At 44.0% G+C, this 22781-nt stretch overlaps 1 protein-coding gene across 3 annotated transcripts; it reads right to left on the bottom strand.

The window, feature by feature from the left end:
* Positions 1 to 4761: 4761 nt before the first annotated feature.
* TVP23C (trans-golgi network vesicle protein 23 homolog C) lies at positions 4762 to 22367 on the bottom strand. Of its 3 annotated transcripts, none has more exons than XM_067715720.1 (7): positions 22215 to 22367; positions 19077 to 19159; positions 17743 to 17887; positions 13732 to 13821; positions 12177 to 12308; positions 7628 to 7756; positions 4762 to 6251 (listed from the first exon to the last, which is right to left on the bottom strand). In XM_067715720.1, the coding sequence occupies exons 1-7, from the start codon at positions 22224 to 22226 to the stop codon at positions 6225 to 6227; spliced, it is 618 nt and encodes a 205-aa protein (XP_067571821.1). In that variant the 5' UTR covers positions 22227 to 22367; the 3' UTR covers positions 4762 to 6224. The 3 variants fall into 3 exon arrangements, with proteins under 3 accessions (XP_067571821.1, XP_067571822.1, XP_067571823.1); XM_067715721.1 differs by lacking the exon at positions 22215 to 22367 and adding an exon at positions 22103 to 22146; XM_067715722.1 differs by lacking the exons at positions 17743 to 17887; positions 22215 to 22367.
* Between the last annotated feature and the right edge of the window lie 414 nt (positions 22368 to 22781).

Genomic DNA, 22781 nt, shown 5'->3' with positions numbered 1-22781 from the left:
AAAAAAGGACTTACAGTCTAAGCTCGGATAATTATTAATCAGTGTCAATGCTCACCAGCTAGAGACCATGCGGAACAGAACTGTGGTTGAACCAAAGTGGGTTTATTAGCACTTTTCGCACAAGGAAGACCACACACCATGGGGTGTCTCAGTACAAGGGCGCTAGGACGGGCTTATCAGAGAATTTGGGCCCGTGTTAGGGGATTTCAAGCAGGGTTCCATGACCCATAGTTTTACTCCAGATTGGGTGCTTTCAGAAAGCAAAGCAATTCTGAGTAGGTACCTTAGTAATTTTCATCCAGGTGGTAGGAAGAACAGAGTGGTCTAAGACCATGCTCAGCAGAGCAGCCGCAGTCTCCGCATAGGCCAGGAGAGGGGGTGTTTGTTCACGTTTTGTGGTTTGCACGGTATTCTTGTTTCTATGCTCCAACATGACTACAAAGCGTCCTCATTTCTGTCTTGCTGCCTCATGGTCACAGACCAGCCTTGTCAGATGTTGGTGTCGTAGAGAATTACTCATGTTCAAAGAGAACACCAGAGCCTAGCTGTAAGGGCCAGGTCAGCCTCCAGCTGACAGCTGTCAGGGGTTGCTTTTCCTTTCTCTTTATAGCAGGACTGTCATGTACATAATTTTCATGGGACACATGGAAGCTATAGAGATGTAGGACAATTGGGGGTTGTACAGGACTGTCCTATGCGCTACAAGCTCCAGGCATCCCTAGCCTCCGCCCACTAAAATAACCAATCATCCTGCTAACCAATGACTAACACATTTACAAAAACACCCTCCCTCGGGGGCAGCACCACCTCAAGAGAACTCGAGGGTGTAGCTCTAAACATCCTAAATCCAACCCCCAAATCACAAGAAAGTAAGAATATAGACATAGGAGTACAGCAGCCTGCGCCCTCACAGAACTATTTCACCGAACAGTGCTTTAATGGCTGTGCATCAAAAGTTGGCTTTGAAAAGGCCGTCCAGATCCAAGGCTATTTATTTACTGTAGAAACGGTGCTGAGAGCACCAGCCACAGCAGCAGCCGGTGCCCTCTGCATAAAGCCCCCATGAGAAGTATGTGGTGGGCGCTGCCAGTTTCCTACCCAATGTCCCTTTCTCCTTTCTCCCCTAACAAAACCTCACTTTTACTCAAGGCAGCCATGTGCCCACCTTCATACCTGCTTTTCCAGACTTCCGTACACCTGGGTGACACCACTTTGGCCAATGAGATGTAAGCAAGCAGAAGCAAAAGTCTACAGTGGTTTCTGAGAAAGCTTTTGCTTTTCTGCTAAAAGGGAACAGATAGGACGGGGACCTCCACTCTCCTTCCTTGCTTATAAACAGATGAGTCATCTTCAGCTGTGACAGTCATCTTGTGACCCTGAGGCAATGAGCATGGGGACAAAAACCAGCTTTCTGAGGAACTGTTTAGTAACTGCATCAACACCAGCAAGTGCCCAGTTTTAGACTTCCTTTGTAGAGAAACACACAAACCCTTTTTTTGTTTAAGCCACTATTATTTGTGGAATTTCCTGTTACTTGCAGTTGAACAAATTACTAATAGAGAAAACAGTTAAACATCAGATAACTTAAGGAATAAGAAACGGGGGTTTATGTTAAGCCTTTAATGTTACAAACAAGTGGGGGGGAAAAAGTGCTCAAACTATATGAGGGGGAGGGGTTTGAGTTAAATCTTCATTTTTCTTAGCAGGAAGCCAACAGCTATTATAGCAAGTTGATAAGTCAAGAAACACTGTACAAACAATAAGCATTTTATTTAGTATGGAAGTAAATACCCAAAATACAAAACCTGCAGCAGTTGAAGATGTTTGCTTCTGGGGAGCAGAACTGAGAGTGGGATAAGACTTGCATTTCTTTGTAGCCCTTCGGTTTTCTGACCATGACTGCTTTAATTATTTTGTAATTAATCATAGTGGGGAAAAGTGATATATAAGACTAAACTTTTTCTTGGCACTAAATTTAACTTCTTCAGGAAGGAAGGATTGCTCTTTTCCTTTTAGAATAACAATATTAAGGTTTTAAGGAATGCTTCCTGCTTCTCACAAGAATTTGGTATTATTTCAACTTTACTTTTAATTGAAAAATGTATGTGACATATGATTTGAGAACGCGTTCCTCAAAACCAGGCAGACCTTGGTTTCACCTTCCCAGCAGTGGTTTGCAGCAAACAGTGGCTCGGGGGCTTCTTGGAAAATGGTAGTTAAGGCTGAGCGGGTGATTCCAGAACCTCCAAACCTGTTTCCTCTAGAGCAGCTCTGCTTTGCTCATTACAGATATTCAGCTTTGACACAAGACTTAGAAGAAAGAGCTCTACTAGTTTGAACATCACTGCAATGCCACAAAAGTTAGCACAGCTGAACCTGACCTGCAAACATACTCAGTTTGACTTCACATGTTTTTTTTCCTTTTAAAATTTAATTTACAAACATTAAAAGATCAGATTTCATATAAACATCCAGATTTTCCATTCCTCTTAAAAAACAGAAAACCCTAGCAACACAGGAACCACATTCCTGAGTGGCAACAAGTGGCTGGAAATGAGAAGCTCCTGCTCCTTTAGATGGAGGTGGACTCTCCTTTTCACCTGGTCAACCTCACCTGTCTGTTCTGATTAGAATTGGTGATGCTGCACTAAGGGACCAGATTCCAATTTCTTTCCTTGCAAAAGTAAATAGCATGGAACAGTGGAGAAATTACTGAATTAGGACTTAAGAGTTTTCTGAGTATTACTTGTCAGGTGTGCACCTATATTCGTCAGAAGAGGCTATTACGCTGTGTTATGTTATGGAAACAAATTAACCAGGAAATCAAGTGACTTCACACACCAAAAGTTTATTGCTCACTTACGCCATTCGTCCAACAGGAGCAGGTGGGAGATTCTGCTCTACAAGCCACCCAGGGACCCAGCTGGCCGAGGCACCATCTCGAGCACCACTGGCTGCCACAGAAGGGAAGAAAGATTAGAGACTCTCACATCAGTTTCACCTTCCTCACCCAAAAGCGATGCAGGTCACCTTCACTCACATCACACGGGCCATAACTGATCTCATAGCTTCAGTTAATTAGGGAGCTGGTGGGAAGTACAGGAGAACAAAGGGAATACTGGGGGAGCATCACTGTCTCTACTACCTGCAATCGTCAGTAAATTATTTTACTTTTCTCCATCTTAGCTATTCATCTGTAACATGAGGTTGTTCATGATCTCTCCTCCTTCTAGAGGTTACGGGGGAAAATCAAATAAGGTAATAGACATAAAAGAACTCTGAATGAGCTCTGAAGAGTTTTACAAATTTAAAGGACCACAGTACTGACACCATGGTGGACTTACTGTGCCATCACCTCCACACAACCACACACACCCTTGCCTACGTTTCAGAGCTGTGGGCCAAACAACAGGCACACTGGGGGCTCCAGAATGCAATGTTACTTTCATTTTAATTGCACCATTCAGTCAGTTTACCTGTGCTCAAGGCTGACCAGGGAAGATAAAAAAGAAAGCAACACATGCTACCCTCGGTCTCTTCAAGCAGTTTTCCTGTCTTGAAACGATTATGTGTGGCAGATTTTACTTTCAAAAGATGGCTGCTTTGTCCCCTCCCCGTGAACTCAGGGGGACCTTAGTGGCTGCTTCAACCAGAGTATGGCAGAAGTGACACTATGTGAACCCCGAGACTAGTCATAAAAACGTCACACACTTCTCTGGCTCCCTGGGGAAGCCTGTCTCAGACCCCAGCTGTCAGGCTGTGAAGAAGCCCAGATGAGCCTCCACAGAGAGACGACCCAGAGGTCACAAATGTGGGTGTTCCAACCAGCAACCTGGCTGAGGTTCAGCTGACAGCCGCCATCAATCTCCAGACCCGTGAAGATGCCCCCAGATGTTTCCTGCCTCCTGGCCAATGTGCAAAACCCAGCCTTCAAATCTCTCAGCCGAGCCCCAGGCTGTGCAGCAGAGGAAAGCTGTCCCCACTGAGCTCCACCCAGATTCCTGGCCCACAGCTTGTGTAAGCATAAGAAAATGACTGTTGTACACTGCTAAGTTCTGGGGTGAATTTTTATGCAGCAACAGCATCTGGAACAGCTGGACTTGTTAGAATCTATAATATTAGCTTAATTAACTCACAGAAAAGAGCAAATATGTATTTGATGAACTATTAAATCTCAAATACTATACTAATGGAAACAATTGTGGGGGCTGCTGAAAATATACTGTATTGATAAGAATTCACTTAGGCTGTAGTAACAGAAAAACCAAAGCAATAACACTTAAAACAAGACAGAAGTTTGTTTCTCACTTAAAAATTCAGACAGGCAGTTCAGGGCTGCTGGCCCCATCAGCGGGAACTCAATCTCTACCTTATTTCTCTGCTGTTCTCAAAAATAAGGCTATCACCCCATCGTCCATGACAGCTGTTCAAGCGCCATCTATTCTGTCTACATTTCAGCTAAGAGGGGTGAAAAGGGGAGGGGACGCGCATGCCGGTCTTCTAAGAATACTTCCTGGAAGCATAGCCAAGGTGCAGCAAGAAAATCTGGGAAAAACTGTCTTTGTTGCCATGTCCTGGCTAATAAGTGGGAAATGAATAGAAGGGAAAAATGAATATTGGGGGATAAACAGTAGGTCTTGCCACGTACATATTCCAAAATTCAATTCATATTTGGTGTAGGATTGACGCCTGAAATAACAATAGTTACCTCAAGAGCAACCCCCCCATGAGACTCTCAGCTCTACAGACTGACACCAGATCTTTCAGGTTAAATAAAAACATTTATGCAGCATCCACTTTCCTCACCAGACAAGTATAAATAAAATGGGAAACAAGCACTTACCAAATTAATGACTTAGTAAATTAATGATTCGTACGAAAGGAAAGGACATTTAGAGACAAATATTTCCTCTAAAATCAGTAATATGTCCTGATGGGTCTTCCTGTAATCAGTGTCTCCTTGGGCAAGTCAGTCAATAACCTGAAGTCCTGTTTCGTCACCTATAAACCAGCATCACACATAACAGGCTTGTCGTGAGGATCAAATGAGATTACGAGTGTCAAAGTGCTTTGTAAGCAGTAGAGTTTTATACAAATATAAAGTTATGCACCTTCAAAGCTATCACGCCAATAAGATACATTCAATTAAACAAAACATCTTCAAAAATTTTTAACAATGTATAAATACAATCACAAAATAATCTATCTGCCAATTGAAAGAAAATTTACAGTACCTACAACAGAATTTACAGACGCCTACAATAGTTTGCGGATTGTTACATAGTTTTAAGAAATACCATTAATACAAATACATGATTTACAATATCCCCATTATAGCAAGAAAAAAAATAGATTCGTAAAATAAAACGTCTTTTAGGCATTTACAATGCCAAGTATTGAAATGATTATTCTCACTATGACATAAGAATAATACTCTTTTAGTGGTAAAAGACAGATTTCATTAGGCCAAGGACCACTGAAGAGCTTCTGGAAGGTTCCAAAGTAAAATCTGGCTATCTTTCCCCCAAAATAAATAGAACAGCAGCAATGCCTACGTATCCCATGAACATAAACTATGAAAATTCCTTTTATATTAACTGGGCCTTAAGTACGTGACTCATTACAAATAAAAATAAACAAAATTTTAGAAACTAGTTAACACCAATAGCCCAAATTTGGTTTTTACCTGCCTGTAAACGCCTAGGATAAGAAGTTTCATCATGAAGTATATATTAAGTGTAAAATTAACAATTATTTCTAACTCTATATATAAGCCAAAGTGCTCACTCTTACCATGGAAGCAAAACCTAAAATAATCTACAGAAATAGTATGTAAACACAGAGAGTTTTGAGATAGACTAGGAACATCCTTCTTGTTCTGTGGATCAAAATGCAAAGGTCTCCATTCCATATGGGCATGAACACAAACACTTTTGTTAATTTAAGACACATGGATCTTACACGACTATGTGCATACACATATGTACACCATGAACCAAATGTTAACAATGTTTCTAGCTACACCACACCTTCAAGCCCCATATGCTAGAAAGTAAAAACTTAATATGAAAACTACTTTTCCTTTTTTTTTTAAAGTAAACTTTAAAATGGAAAAACAAACCCAACACTCCTCTTTGCAATAGGTACTGAGTTCTAAAGGTTCAGAGTCAAGACCCCCTTCAGTTGTTCCCAAAGGAAAGAACACGCAGACTCCCTCACTGTCTTCAGGAGGTCTGATCGTCTCCAGTGGTCTGCAAAAGAGAAACAACTCCTTAACACTCAAAGCTATTTGACTTAACATACCAGATTTAAAGCACTAGGAAAACATTTCGTAACTGCCAGCACAGCCAGCTACTACATTACCTGGCATCCCATGGCCCAATTACGTTAAAAATTACTGTCATGCTAGAGAAGTACAGCAATGGGTCCACCCAGATGTCCAGCAAGTCACTCGCATTTGAGCAGAGCATCACCAAGTGCCATGTAAGTCTACTGACCCTGTCCATGTATGTCAGCTCAAGGTTCAATTTCACCTGAATGCTGGTAATCGTAAGGGAAAACAAACCTATTAAGCACACACTTGACAATTACCATGAGGTGGACCTTACCCAGCAAAGGTATACTGGGACTCTGCAAAAACCCTCAGGAGGAGAGTCATGTCCCTACAAGAATCCTCATTTTCCCTACCTCTTAACTTTTATATAAGAGAAACTGTACGGGAAACGGCACTGGATTTCAAGAGAGCTGGGTTAAGCCCTAGCTTTGCACCACTTTGTTTCTGTATGTTCCTGAGAAGTCACTTAGCCTCTCAGGGCTTTAGTCACAAACGTAATCCTTGAACCAGCAACATCAGTACCACCTGGGAACCTGCAAACACGCGACCTATGAGACCCGGCCCCAGGGCAACTAAATAAGAAACTTTGGGGGTAGGACCCCACAATCTGTGCTCTAGCCCTCCAGGAGATTCTGATGCATGTCCAAGGTTGAGAACCCGTAAGTGTCCTGTATAACGTTACCTGCCCAACCTACTGCATGAACACAAACACGAGACATCACTCATACAAAGACCTAATCAATTTCCCAAAGGTTTTACCAATTACTATTTACCTATGAACACCACTTACCCCGTGGAAAACTCCGATTTAAATCTTCATATCGAGGAACTATAGTAAAACCTATACACTCTTCAAAACCAAACCGAGCACTTTAAAACAATCTTTAACGATACGGTCTTATTATGTTTCTAACTTGTTCTTACTATAAAGCCTAAAACCATACAATATATTGATACATGCTTCAAAACTGTTCATTTAGAGCCACTGGAACTAATGGAAAGCAACTGAACTTCATCTAATTAAAAAAAGAAGTTATTATCAATGAACATTTATCCCTCTGGTTTTAAAGTAATTTCAGGATATCGACAATACATTTCTGGAATGCCCTAAAAGCCTCCAAAGAGAAATTAAAATAACTTTATCGTCATCATGTCGTACTTAAATAAGTATGTCCCTTTAAAAAACTTTTTTTAAAGTACTTCATAGAAATTAAACTCTCCAAGAGTTAGAAATCTTCATTGCATTAGTCACTGACCGCATCCAAATTACCCTGACATCCAGAAAACACTTACTTGTCTTAAAAACTGCTTTCCAAGGTACGATGTAGCCATGCTGGTTAAATTCTTCCTGCTGCCCACTTTGCACCTGATGTAGCCATACAAGTTGGCCCCTTGCAGCACCACACCCATGATAACCACCACCTGGGAGAGGGGAATAACCAACAGTTACGGGCTTGACACTGACTGACCGTCTCTCTGCCATAAACAAAACGCGGAGACTGTCTCGGGAAAGAGCAGGAAGAGGAAGCTCTGTGAAGGGGGGTTGTGGCCGTGAGACTCCCGTGCGCCCTCCCTCCCAGAGCAGACCCGTCCAATACGCGCTCTGCACCACCCAACAAGCACCCATCAACACACATGCTCTGTGCCAGCCCCGGGGGTGCAGTAGGGGGACCATTCATTCTCTAATATTTTCCATGGTTCTGTGAGTAAAGATATAAAAAAAGTAAATGAGACTCAGAAGGGGCTCAAATGTTAACTGTTTCCTTAAGAATTCCAAAAGAATGGTCAAGAGATAGATCAAGTTCAACACACTGAAAGCACACAGAGCTGAGTCTCTGCTCTATGCTACTGTGTGGGCAACAACTGGCTTCTAAGAAAGCAAACCGGTGCCTCAAGGTAGCAACCAACAGGGGTTTGCCTTCTGTGACAAGGAGATGGGGGAAGGGCGCAGAGGGGGACACAGCACTAGGAAGAAATGCACTTCAGCAGAGTCGTTTCTTCCTTGTGGCCACAATCCTATAGGTGACCCCACTAAGACCGCTAAGGATTGAGAAAAAGAAACGCAAGCCTACTATTTAAATATTATTAAAGAAAAGTTAATTAGAACAACATGAGGGGATCCCACGGTTAAATATTCTACAAAGCTTTTCTGTAAAGGGCCAGATAATAAATATTTTAGGCTCTGCAGGCCATATGGTCTCTGCTGCAAACACTCAACTCTGCCATTCTAGCCCCAGAGCAGCCACAGGCAATATGTAAACAAACAGGCAAGGCTGTGTTCCAACACAATTCTACAAAAACAGGCGTAAGGCCAGATTTGGCCTGCAGGCCACAGTTTGCCAAGCCCTGTTCTAGAATAAGCAAATGGTCTGAGTAGGCAGGAGGACCAACGGTCATCAAGCCCATCACCACAGAGAACAGTGGGTGGGGAAGCTTGAGGGACGGGATGCCCCCTTCCTGCCCTGTGGTCTTAAAACAGGAGCCCAAACCACCTTTCACCCCCCTCTCCCTGCTCTGCTTTAGGGAAGGGGAAACACTGCCAGAGAAAGACTGGGCTGCCTCCCCAGAGAGAGGTGAAGGCTCCAAGGGCTCACAAACGAACTAAAGCAGGAGGGCAGAACCACGACAGAGCAACAAGAACTCCACTATGTAAGGGAAGGAACCCAAGCAAGCCAGCCGAGGCAGGCCGCGGCGGCAGGGCTGCGGTCCCCTCCTCACACCTGCGCCTTCAGGCGACCAAACCGCAGCTCACAGCAGAGCCCAGGTGTCTCAGACAACAAGGGAGGCAGGCAAGGAGAACTCACCCACACGAAACCAACATAAAGAGAAGGTCTGGACAGAGCTGCCACTGCAAACAGGAGCAAAATGGGGAGGGGAACAGGGAAAGGCAGCTACGCAGAACCACAGCAAAAAACAAAAAGAAGAAAGGAACACAGTATGCAAAAGGCAGACGAAGAATCATTCTAAAAAGAAAGAGAGTCCACCAAAATAAAAGCATTCCTGAAGCATTCCTCACCCTACAGAAGAACCTAAAGACAAGAATTCAAAGAGAATGAAGGTAAGACAAGACACCAGAAGGAGTTGAAAATGGAGCTGGCAGAGCTCAGGAAACGCAGAGAAGCCCTTGCTAAAGCAGCCCACTCCGCTCTCCCTGGCACTCTCCACTCCGTTACCGTGTGTCACCTTTCTAACAACCCTTATTTACTGTCTGTCTACACTCTGCTCCACTAGAAAGTGGTGCTATCGGAGCAGTCATCTTGTTTATCAGGCCCTTAATCATATCCCCAGCGCCCAGGACAGCTCTGGTGTATGGCAGACTCTTTAAAAAGATGTGCTGAGTGAATAACCAGAAAGGAAAAGATGAGAGACGAAAGCATTTAAGATGGTAGATGAGAACAGATAAAAATGATCCAACACAGAGGTAACTGGTACCTCAGAGTCAGAGACACCAAAAACACAGAACATAAATAAATGTAAAGACAACAGAAGATAATTTTCCTGATTCAAAGCAAAACCTGTGCCTGCATATTAGAGGGGCACAGTTTCCAGAAAAAGCAACACAGAAAGATAAACACAAAGACAATCTGGTTATGTATGCTATTTTAAAACTTCAAGAATGATTAACAAAAATTATTTGTCCAGGGAGAAAAATAATTCACTCCCTTACATGGAGGTTAAGTAAGCCAGGCCTCAGATTTCTCTACAATATTCAATATTAGAAAATGAGGAAGTAATGTCTTCTAAATGGTGAGAGAAAAAAGTTGTGACCCACGAATATTAACTTAGCCAATTCTTTATTCAAGAATAAAGAATCTTTTTTCAAGAATGAAGAAATAAAGAATTTATTCAAGCATAAAGAGTTTATTCAGAAAGAAAAAAGAAAAGTTTATTCAAGAATAAAGTCAACAGGCTCATATTCTTAAACATGACAGAGCCAAAGGAAAATAACACCCACAAGTTTTTTGAAAAAAATCACCCAACAATGAAATTCAGCCAACCAAGAGGTAAAGGAGAAGCTGCAATAAAAGGACTGAATCAATTTATTTAAAAGTAGATCAAAGACTGAACAACCAGTAACAAATATCGTCTCAAAAGGTAATTATTATAAACCTTGACAACAAAAATAATACTGGAACAAACAAAGCTCAGGCATAGAAAGGGAAGAAACAAAGGAGGGAATATAAGAGTGTTTATTTCATTCCCTTTCTAAACAGTCTCTAAGTCAATAAACAGGACTAACTATATTACTTAAAATAACTAAAGTAAGACTACAACCAACAAAAATCCAGAAGTGGAAGGAGGGAGGAAAGGTGGGAGAAGGCATGAATGTTAACTTTACATCTTTCACAGCAGGAAATCAAGACATTAAATACATTTCTTAATTCATGAAAGAGGGTATGATACATGAAATGCATGAAAGAGGGTTATGTGATACAGATAACTACTAGAAAAACTAAAAACAGAAAATAAACCTTCCAAATCTCAAAAGGGAAAGTATTTATGTACGTGTATGCACAAAGGAAAAGAGAACCTATACAGCGAACTAGACAAGGAAATATTAAAAACAGGAGAAAAAAACACAATTAAGGCCAAAATACATCTGACACCAATATGTATTAAGTGAGATAAAATCAATTATTAAAAGAATAAGACACACAGTTTGGGCTAAGTGACAGATTATATTTTCCAAACATGGTGGCAATTGTATCTCCACATGCTCTTCTAGAACCTTCTTACTCCCCCATCAAGCTGTAGAGCCTAATTTCCATTCTCCTGAATGTGGATGGGTGCCAAAAGTGATGCTGTGACTTCTGAGGCTAGGTGGTTGTCATGGGCTGAACTTTGTTCCCCCAAAATGTATATGTTTAATATATATAATCCCAGGACCCCAGAATGTGACTGTATTTGGAAACAGGGTCTTTAAAGAATTAAGGAAAAATAAGGTCACTAGGGTGGGCCCTAATCCAATATGATAGGTGCCCTTATAAGTAGAAGAGATTAGGACACAGACATGTACAGAGGGAAGACCACATGAAGACACTGGGAGAAGACAGTCAACAAGCCAGAGACAGACCTCCAGAATTGGGAGAAAATAAATTTCTGTTGTTTAAGCCACCCAGTCCGTGATACTTTGTTATGGCAACCCTAGAAAACTAATACAGCTGTACAAAGTAATACAGCTTGTGAGCTAAAACACTCTCAACTGGAGCTATGACCCTCCAAGTAAGCTGTGACCCTCCAAGTCTAACTGCCTCATATGAGGCCACCAGACTGTAATGAAGCCCCAACCAGCAATGTGGAAAGACCGCATTGAGAGGCCATGGGACCCCATAAAGAGGAGAAGCCTCAGCGGCCCCCAGCCACTGTCTGACCACAAGTACAAAAGATCCCAAGCCAGAACTTTCCAGACAAGCCCTTCCCAAACTTCTGAACCAGTGAAACTGTGAGAGATCATAAAACGACTGTTGCAGTAGATAACCAGAACAGGTTACCAACCAGTATTTTCAGAAAAGACCACTCTGTTAGTTCCAAACCAAGCTAAGCACGTTTGGAGTATACTGACCATCCCCGACCGACAAGATTATGTGATACACGTGGTAATCACTGAAAGATGGGCTAAATCAAATTCTGCTCAGCACTGGGAGAACTGGTGAGATGGAGTCTTTCACGGGACTCTGCTCTCTGTACTTAGAGAAAAGCAGAGCTGAGAAACCAAACTTGGGAAATACATGATGAAGCTGCCTACTCAAGACGGGTCCCTGATGTTAACACAGATGCTGCTTATTATGACTGTCCACCAGCCACCTTAGCGGGCTACTGACAGCTCCACACTGATACTCACCAACCACTTCACTCTGAAGGAGAAGAGGGCACTAAAGGCAAATATCACCCACAGCACCGGACAGGCAATGAGTCCTAACCAGAAGATTCTTGATTCAGCCTCTGAAACAGTTTTACTGTCTTGAGGAGAGGCCTACAAAAGAACATGAATTTAATAACCAACGTTCTGTGGTATTTATCAGCAAAAAGTTTAACATTTTTAATGAAAAACCCCTTACCCTCAAATTCACATAAATTAATACAGACAACCCAAATCCCAAGTTAGAACTCCTACCCCCCGCCCCACAATCTCCCTCAAGCAAAACAGTAGATCTACCACTACTGTAATTTTTGGAACTGGTCTTAACATACTTTGTTTTAAGTCGAGAATGTTTCATTTTCAGGGCAGAGTGGACAGTTTGTCATCACCCAAGACAGTAAGGGTGGCCTCTGATAGGCTTCTAGTCAATCCTTCTTGCACTTATACTGATTATTCATAAGCAAGCTTTGAAAGATGCCTTCTTAGGTGAGGATTCAGGAAATCAAGGCTATGTTCATCTTGGAGACTAAAAGGTCCATCAGGGTCCACAGGAAGAAATGCAGTCAAGGGATTCCGGACAATGACCAGAATGTCTCAGCAACACCCAGGAATTTAAAAGGGCGCCGAGTGGTTTCCAAGGTAGATTTTATAATATAAAGGACTATGGGCTCACCGAGCACAATGCTGCTTTCTGAGGAGTCCTAGTCAGGGCCCTAACAAGCAGAAGCAAGCAATTTAATCGGTGCTGTCTCCAGGAGTTTTGTCCTCTGGCTCCCACACTGATTTCCACTACAGATAAGCAGGCTAACCCAAAACAGAGCAAGGTCCCCTAGGGCTTCTGAAGGCACAGCCTGAAGAACAGACTGCTCTCTGCTTAACTCAGATTTTCTATCCAGCTGCAAACCTCCTCTTTCTTCCTCCTGAGTACGAATGGAGGAGGACCCCGGGGGGGAAGGACAGAGGGAGCCACTGGAGGGAGCTACACTAGGCAAGGCACACAGGGACCCCAAACAGAGACCCTTCAGCAGCAGCCCCTGGGAGCCAGCTAAGCACGCGGCATAAACCCTGAGCCCAAGCCCTCTCAGGGTTCTTTCCTGGACACGCCCTGTTTCCAGTCGGAACTAAAGAGAAACACAAGGCAAGTTTAGAAGGTCATCTGGTTCTGTGCTATACCATGCCAAGCGACCCGGGGCGGTCCCTTATGTGTAGATGCATCTGAAGTGTTTAGGTAATTGACCCTTAAATACTCAAATGTATCTACACATTATTTTTTTTTTTTTTTTCAGTACGCAGGCCTCTCACTGTTGTGTCCTCTCCCATTGCGGAGCGCAGGCTCCGGACGCGCAGGATCAGCGGCCATGACTCACAGGCCCAGCCGCTCCGCGGCATGTGGGATCTTCCCGGACCGGGGTACGAACCCATGTCCCCTGCATCAGCAGGCGGACTCTCAACCACTGCACCACCAGGGAAGCCCTACACATAATTTTTTGAATGACGCTCAAAAAAACCCACAAAAAACAAAACAAAGGCAGTTTACCTTCCTGGACTCAAACACCCAATGGCTTTTTCCATCTTCATCAATATGATTCCACCAGCGCAGGCCAACCATTAGTCTACCTGTGACATTCTGGTAAAGATTAATATATGCACACACATTTTAAAAACATTATTTACAGGTCTACCATAACATCATATCTTAGTGTAACAGTTCACAAACAAGAAATCATCAGCTTTCCCGCCATGATATCCAATTAAAGACCACTACGTACCAGGCCTGGACAAAAGAGTAAATAAAATGCCATGGCAGGCCCCACAGGGGCAGAGGTGACAGGGTCAGCACACCCATAACCATTACCCTTCTTTTCCCTCGCGAACTCTTGTCCTTTCTCCAGTTCCCTAATGTGTTTCTAAACCCCTTGCTCTTTAGCTTCTGGGACCTACTTTTTCCTATATATCCTGACCACAGCTACATATACTTTATAACTATGTATCTCTAAAAAAGGTTATGGACTGAATACTGTGTCCCCCCCAAATTCATGGGTTGAAACTCTGCCCCCACCCCATCACCAAGTGATGGTATCAAGAGGGGGCCTCTGGGAGGTGATTAGGATTAGATGAGGCCATGGGGGCGGAGCCTTCGTGAATGGGATTAGTGTCCTCATAAGAGTCAAGAGACAGCTTTCACCCTCTCTCTGCTCTCAGTCATGTGAGGATACAACGAGACATCAGCAGTCTGGAACCGGAGGAGGGCCCTCACCAGAGGCCGACCATGCTGGCACCCTGACCTTGGATTTCCAGCCTCCAGGACTTGGAAAAATAAATTCCTATTGTTTGTAAGCCACCCAGTCTCTGGTATTCTGTACAGCAGCCCAAACGAAGACTATGGTTATACGCACTGACCTTCATTCAGTACTTGAAATGCACCAAGCTCCTTCCCTCTTACTAATGTAACAAATTGCTTTGATAGCTTTCCTAACATAATGAAATGAATACAGAAGAGAAGAAGAGGAGAGCCTTAGAGACCAAACTTCATTTTGTAGAAACGCTACCAATCAAAGGCTAAGCAAAAGAGAAGAGCTGGCAAAGAAGACCGAGAACAGCCAGAAGTCTATTGTAGTGGCACTTTCAAATAACAGCTCTTCGAATAGTCTCAAACTCCTCCATTTTCCCACTTTCCAATTCTTTACTTTGTTTTTGTCATTATTAGTTGATTTTCCGAATTTCTCTCAAGCTTATTATTTTTGTTTTTGAAACTTCTAGACCTCTAATAAAAGCCTTTTGTCTATTGTTTTTCCTCTGAATTCAGCTTTAGACACATTTCAAAAGTTTGAATGTAGATGTTCATTAAGGTATAAATAATCTATATTTACAGTTTTTATTTCCTTTTTGCGCCAAGATATTTAGCAGAATGGCTCTTTTTAAAAATCCCAATTTTGACAACCATTTTTTTTTAATTAGTCTCCAGTTCTGTTGTACTGGACTAGAAAATGTAGCTGCTTTGGGCAATTTCTTTGGATTTTCTTCATAGTGATATTTAGTCAACTTTTGTAAATGTTCCACAGGAACTGAACAAGAAGGTATTATGCCTCTACATACAGATTTCCAAATACTGCTATGAAAGTGACCTTGTTATTTCATTCAGATCCTTCAAATCTTATGTATTTTTGGTTGCTCTGATCTGCAAAGACAATGGTTTGTTAGACTTCTATCACAACAGTGTTCCTCCATCTTCTCTAGTGTTTCTAGTAGTTTTTCACTATAGTTTGATGTGATGTCTTTCTGTGAATGATCCTCACTGTGACTCATCAACTGACCTTTCTTGTTCCACTGAATGCTGTCTTACTCTCATTTCTGCTTTGTCTGATAATAATATAACGTCAAGTTTCTTTTTGTTTGAATTGGTCTTATGTTATCTTTGCCTTCTTTTACTTTTTCTAATGTTACAATTATAGTTAGATCTTTTGGATTGGACTTTGATTTTTGACCAAATCTAAGAATTTTTATCTTTAAAAAGAGGGTTTAATCAAATTACATCTACAGCTGTAACTAATGTGCTACTGCTCCCATCCCCTTGCACTCTGCCCTATGATATTTCAGGTTCCTGGACGCTTGCTTTGCTCTCCTTCTCTTGATGTTTTAGTTGCTCCTGTCTTCTCCAATGTTGTGGAAGACACACAATGTTTTAAATTTTACTAATAGTTACCATAAAAATTTGAAAACAACTATTTATTCTTTTTTTACTATATTTTTCAAAATAAAGAATAAGACAAAAGCCCCATATAGGTTATAACATTTAAGTTCTTTTCATTTTTTAAATAACTTTATCTTATTTATCTCTTTTTAATAATTATCTCTTCTTTTGACAACTGCCTTGAGATTTACAACTACGACACACTGCTGTTCTAACTACATTCAGAACCCTGCACACCCCCTTCCCCAAGTCCATTTAATAATTTCCCCATTCTTGACTTCTTAATTTCATATCTCAATTGTCTGCATATCTGTAAGTAATTCTGCCACAGATGAAAGGGTATTTTTTAAGCCCTTGTTTTAAAAAAAAAATGTTATCAGAAAATATACTTTCTGGCCACATTTTTTTTTTTTTTTTTTTTTTTTTAATTTGGTCATGCTGCGGCTTGCATCCCGGTATCTCAGTTCCCTGACCCGGGACTGAACCCAGGCTATGGAGTGAAAGCCCGGAATCCTAACCACTAGGCCACCAGGGAACTCCCTCTGGCCACATTTTTTAAAACTCTAAACCCACAAGGATCTAATTATATAATTTTTGGAAATTACCAGGAAGACTGACTGAAGGTGGTGTTCTATTTGGCTAAGCAGAAATTACATGAACAACAAAAAGAAATGTTCCTCAAAACAAAACTGTGACCTGGATACAGTAAACACTTTAGAGCATAAAGCAACAGAAGAAATTCAAAGAAATACAAGGCAAAGAAGACTGTACAAAAGAAAAGACTACAGGAAACAGACCTTTGTAATCTTTACTCTCAGCATTTTGTGGCCTACGGAAACTGGCCACCACCAAGCCAACCACTTCTGATATCTGTAACAATCAAAAGATCTAAAAATGGCTGCATTGGTGGACATGAGCCGACCTGTAACATCTTACTGGTTTTTGAATCAATATACATACCTCAAATTCCAAAAGTAGCTTTTGCCTTTTTTTTTTGCCTTCAATTTTTCCCCCTACCATTTTATTATGAAAATTTCCAAACACACAGAAAAGTCAAGTTTTACAGTGAATACCTATCACCTAGTGTCTACATTCACTATTTTACCATACTTTCTTTATCACATGCCCCTCTATCTATATACCTCTCTCTCCATCCATCCATCCCTCTACCTACCACTGCCTCTGAGTTTGAACCATTTCTTACACTCTTTTCTATCCCCTACAACAGGATCCCTCAGCCTCAGCAGTATCCACATTTGGGGCCGGATGATTCCCTGATGTGGGGGGCTGCCCTGTGTGTGCACCTTCAGATATTTAGCAGCATCCCTGGCCTCTACCCGTGTGATACCAATAGCACACTTCCCCCACCCCCAGTTGTGACAACCAAAGATGTCTTCAGATACTGACAAACGAACGTCCCCCTGGAGGGCAAAACTGGCCCTGGCTGAGAAACACTGCCTTCAAGCTCAAATAGGAGCCTTTGTAATGGGTGGTACTTGTAATGGTGGACAAACTACCCTGGGGTCTTATCTAGAAATCATACGCGGCATAGCCGGAGGTGACCCTGAAGCAAAACCAGTGGTGAGGATTAGAAGCAGTATGTGTAGTCTGTAGCTGCTGGTCACATTTTTATTTGTTTAACTTTAAAGCTGACATAGGTTAACGTAAAGCACAGACAAGTCAGTAAACCTACACGTGATCTGCCACAACTGGCACTCTGACACAGGTGAGGCCTAAGATAACAAAAAGATAAATTAACACCAATCGGAAATGTTAAGTGTCATTTTTTTTTTTTACTGTTTACACGTCATTCAATCTCATCATATAAATACGATTTTAAAATAAAAACAAACCTACCTTGACTGCCCAAAAGTCACATGACAACAACAAGATAATTGTCACCATACAGGCAATAAAGCTGCTGCTGAACAATTCACAGAGAAGATAGACTATAATTGCACTGACTCGAAAGAATAAATGGAAAAATGATGCCACTGGGTGTCTGAAAACCAAAACATAATAAAAGATATGCAATTACATTTACAACAGGTACTGCAGATGTAGATGAAAATGTTTCAGCCAAAGCAGAACCATGCAGAGTCTTGCCAAAATAAAAGATGACTTGAGGAAGAAGCAAACCGCCTACCTCTCTTTTTTCATAAGTCCCATTATTTGACTAGGCCCTGCTGTCACAGAAAATACACTATGTAAACGTGACTTTAACAACTCATTGATTATATACTTTCACAAAATATATAACAAGAAACTTTACCAAGCTTAGCGGAATTAGGAAACTACACTCTTAGGACTGACTCCTATTTTCACATGTCTAAATATCATGCCCTAAGAATTTCTAGGCCCTCAGAAATCACTTCAGGCGTTAAGACAAAGTGACCACCAGGCATAGTTGCTGTTTTAACAGCAGCTTCGTTGTGATATAATCCACACGCCACACAATTCCCCTATTTAAAGGGTATAATTCAGTGATTTTTGGTATATTCACAGAATTGTGCAATTATCACACCATCAATTTTAGAACTTTTTCATGACCCCAAACATAAAGTCTATACCCATGGGCGGTCACCCCCCCACTGACCCCAATCCCACCCCTCTCCAGTCCTAGGCAACCACTAATGTACTTCTTGTCCCTATAGATTTGGCTATTCTGGACATTTCACATAAACAAAATCATATAATACGTGGTCTTTTGTGACGGGCATCTCTCACTTAGAGATGTTCTCAAGGTTCAGGTAGAATTTGATTTCATCAAGTGAATTTCTTTAGCAATAACTAAGTTTGGAATAGAAAGATATTTGGCTTGATATTCTCACATTAGTTGATACAAAAGACACAATTCTGAAATTTGCATAATAAATCAAAATGTAATATATCTACAGAAACTATCTAAAGAAATGGTGCATTCTTGGTACAAAAGTCAGAATTAAAAACACCAGTGTTCAAAAAATTGGATTTGCAGATTTGAAAACTCAGTATTGAGTAAAATGCCATAAGTCAATTATTCCCAGGGAAAACGTGAGATGTCACCTCATCTCAGACTAAAGAGCAAAGCAGCAATACACAATATTCACCAGCACATCACAACCACTCTGCCCCGAAGCCCGTCGCTGGCACCAGGCGATGGACAGAACAGCACCAGACACTAACCCGAGTCTTGTAACTTATCGTCGTACCTGATTTTGGATTTTTTTGATCTACCAGTTGTCTCCTCTTCTGCATCAAACAGTGAGACATCTTCAATGTCATCATTACTGTCCTGATAGGAAAAGCAAATATTCATGAAGCAGAATGAAACTCCGTATTGCATGCCTACTACATGCAAGGCAGCACGCTAGTCAATACGGAAGATGACGGTAGGACACGGTCACGGCCACCTGGAACTCACAGCCTAGGGAAGGGGCGAGGTCAGTTCCCTCCCCCAACCCTGATCACCTGGCCAAACCCCACATGGCAACCCAAGCACCTGCCGTCTCCATCCCACCCAAGAAGCTGCCAAGCGCAAACTCCATGCAGCCACCCTCAGGTGGCTCCCAGGTCAGAGCAGGCTGAGGCTGCCAAGATAACTCACTGTCTCTGGCTCCTCCACAAAACCATCTGACTGCAGCCCTGTTTTCCTGACCCCTTCTCTCAACTCTGTCCCTTTTTCTCCAAGGCTAAACCAGCTACTTGTAGTCAGAATCCCTTCTCTTCCGGCCTCCTTGGGGGCGTGTTCCATCACTCTTCCCCTTTATTTACAGTTTCCTGTATCTTCAGGTCTTTCTGGTGGATCTTTCTCATCAGCATACAAGCTTCTTCAGGTGTCCTTTACAGCGTGAAGAGATGTTTTAAAGTCCTGATGCTGAATCTCCCTTCTGTCCTCTACTTCCCTTCCCTCCTCAACCTCAGGTCTCTAAGTGGTTCGCACCTCAGCTCACTGCAACTCACCTGCAGCCTCAGTCATGCTTCACACCTTCACTGTGCCAGCCCCTCCCCACTCACCTGCCACCTCTGGTCTCACCCCCGCTCTACTCCAGCCCCTCATTACCCGGAGTATCTCCCTAAATGGAGAGCATACCATGTCACCCCCCTGCCCAAACTGCTCAGTGGCGCCCCTCCCTGTACAGGATAAGACTTAAATCCCTCAGGCACAGCAAACCAGAGCTCGCGGCAGCTCAGGACCTGATCCCGTGCCCACCTCCCGACAACGCCCCCTCCCACTGAGCACTGCAGCAACGCTGTCACTACCTGCTCTGGGAAAACACTTCGGGCCCTCCCACCTTTCTGCCCTTCATGTTTTCTCTACCGAGAAGCTCTTCCCTTACCCATCCCCTATGAAGCGGACCATCAGGCAAACGCCAAATCAGCTTTCAGCTTTCAGCTCAAATACTGCAACGGCTGAGAAACTTGCCCTGAAATCCCCAGGCATCCCCCCTCCCACGTCCCCATAGCACCTGGGCAAATCTCCGCTTGAACAATTATCTCGGGATAGTCTTCCTGCAAGTCTACTCCTCCTACCTCCTCCTAGACTCCAAGCTACTGGAGGGCAAGTTCCGTCCCTGCATTGTAATAAATCCTAGTGTCTAGCCGAGCACCAGGCCAGGTGCTACAGCATTCGTGGAAGGCATGAGCTAATAAACAAAAAAGCAATCACCTACGACACGTGGCAGACTGTGGTCAGTGCCAGAAGTAACCTGAGCGCAAACAGGAGCAGATGGAGGGACGGGCTGTGGGGAGGCTTCCAGGAGAGTTCACCCGCTGGGCCTCCCTCTGGCCCCTTGACTAGGTATCTGTTCACAGGCACAGAAGTGGGAACACACAGAGTACGTATGGAGAAAGCCCTCATAGTAAATGAAGGTGGAAGAGTGGAGGAACAGCTGAAGCTAGAAAATGTAAAATGGATTCACATCTATGAGACCAGTGGTCTCCACCTTGGCGGCAGGCTAGAAGTCTCTGGGGGTACTTTATTTAGGCAAGAGGGGATGGAAACCAGTGCACAAGGAGAGGGCTCGACTTAAGAAGGCAGCACCGGGACTTCCCTGGCTGTCCAGTGGTTACGACTTCGCCTTCCAGTGCAGGGGGTGTGGGTTCGATCCCTGGTCAGGGAGCTAAGATCCCACATGCCTCGTGACCAAAAAACCAAAACATTAAAAAACAAAAAAGCAGCAGCAGCAATACTGTTTTCGCACAAATTCGATAAAGGCTTTAAAAATGGCCCATATCAAAAAAAAAAAAACGCAGCACAGACAGTGCAGTTACATAAAACAAAGGCGGAGTAAACAGGAGATTACGAGGAAAGCTGGAGATGGCAGGCGGTGCGGACACCGATGGCTTCCACCTTCTCAGTGAAACGAGCAGCAAGGCTAGGGGCTGAGAGCAGGTAAGAAAGAAACGCTGAAGGTTTGAGGGAGAAGCCCTCGAGAGCAGCCTAGGTGGGAGGGAGAGGGGGCTACGGAGGGGGCAGGGTGACGACTGCCTGGCGGCCCTAAGGGCTCGCTTGAAGTGCCTGGCCACACGCTTAAGTGAGAACAGTCAGTGCCGTTGTGTTTTTCTCCAGCCTCCTTCAGCCGGAGCGCAGGTGCAGACCATCACCGGATTTTCCCCACTCAGGTCACCTCCCCGGAGCGGTCCTTTCCGACACTAAATCCCGAGGGCGTCCTATTCGCAGACACCTGCTATCACATCACCCTGGCTCTGTGACAGCCCTGTGAAAACTACCTTCGGTCTTTAACTTATCTTACCTCCCCACCGCCGGCACCCTCCAATCCTCCCTCCGATTCAGGGCAGGAAATCGCCTGTGCGGTTCGCAGCCCTCCCCCGGGGCCTAGCACAGTGCTTGGGCCACAGTAACCCCTCAAGAGGAAAAGACGCCTACAAAATCTAACTAAAAGTGTAACTTTTTTAAAAATAGGAAGAAACTACGAAATGATTCTTACTAATCTCTGGTCCTACACGAGAGGGCTGTAATTAGCTCGGAGGGGCAGATGCAGTCACGGGAGTGGACCAGCCACCTCCAACGCTGCTGTAACAGCACAAACTTGAACGTAAGGCCGAGGGGGGTCCCCTAATCCCACGTGCGGGGTGGCGGCCCCCCTCCCCTCGCCCGGCCACACACGGCATCTCCGCGGCCGCCCGGGCGCGACCCCGCACCTCTCACACCCGCGCCGGCCCTCAGTGCAGCCCGGACCCCGGTCCCGCCCCCGGCCGCCCCGCCGCCGCCCACCCGCTCCTCCTCGGGCTCCGGCAGCGGCCCCGGACGCTCAGCACGCGCCCCTCAAGCCCTGCAGGCCCGGTCCCGCCGCCGCGGCCCTCTCTCCGCGCCCACAGCCCCTCACCTGCTGCAACATGGCGGCCCACGCCAGCCCCACTTCCGGGAGCCACGTCAGCGCCGCAGCCGCGGGCCGGGGACCAGAACAGACGAGGCGGGGTCACTACGCGCCTGGAGGAGCCGGAGTAACAGCGGCAACCCGACCCCACTTCCGCTTCCGGGCCCTCAGGGGCGTAGCAAGTGGGGGCGGGGCGATTCGGAGTGGGAGGATCCGGGCGGGGCTAGAGAGTGGGCGGGGCAGGGCGAGAAGCCAGGACTCAGGTTGGGGCCCGGGCAGGTCCAAGCAGGAGAGGAAAGTAAAAGATGCTGCTTTAGGGACTTCATGGTTTGTTGCCTGGAGATGTTGCTGCCGCCTACAGAGTGTCATTCCTCTAGTGTGGATGTCCTGAGGGCAGGGGTGGGGGTCAGGGGCATGATTCCATAGTTTTCATTTCGTTTGAGTGTTTTACGATGACGTGTAATTCCGTACAGGATTACTTTTGTACCTTAAATAGTGGAAGCAGTTGAAGAAATAAATGTCCGCCTGCGAAGGGGTAAATGTTATTAAGAAGAACTAGACATGAGGACCCTAAAC

This window comes from Pseudorca crassidens, chromosome 19 (assembly GCF_039906515.1).
Source record: "Pseudorca crassidens isolate mPseCra1 chromosome 19, mPseCra1.hap1, whole genome shotgun sequence".
NCBI lineage: Eukaryota > Metazoa > Chordata > Mammalia > Artiodactyla > Delphinidae > Pseudorca > Pseudorca crassidens.
This window is presented reverse-complemented; position numbering and strand designations above follow the sequence as displayed.

Bases quoted from the DNA above. Each gene is read 5' to 3' on its own strand.
- TVP23C (XM_067715720.1), bottom strand. The intron at 12,309-13,731 runs GTAAACTGCCTT...GTTCTTTTGTAG, and splicing joins GGGTGTTTGAGTCCAGGAAG to GCCTCTCCTCAAGACAGTAA. The intron at 7,757-12,176 runs GTGAGTATCAGT...CCCCTCTCCCAG, and splicing joins CCTTCAGAGTGAAGTGGTTG to GTGGTGGTTATCATGGGTGT.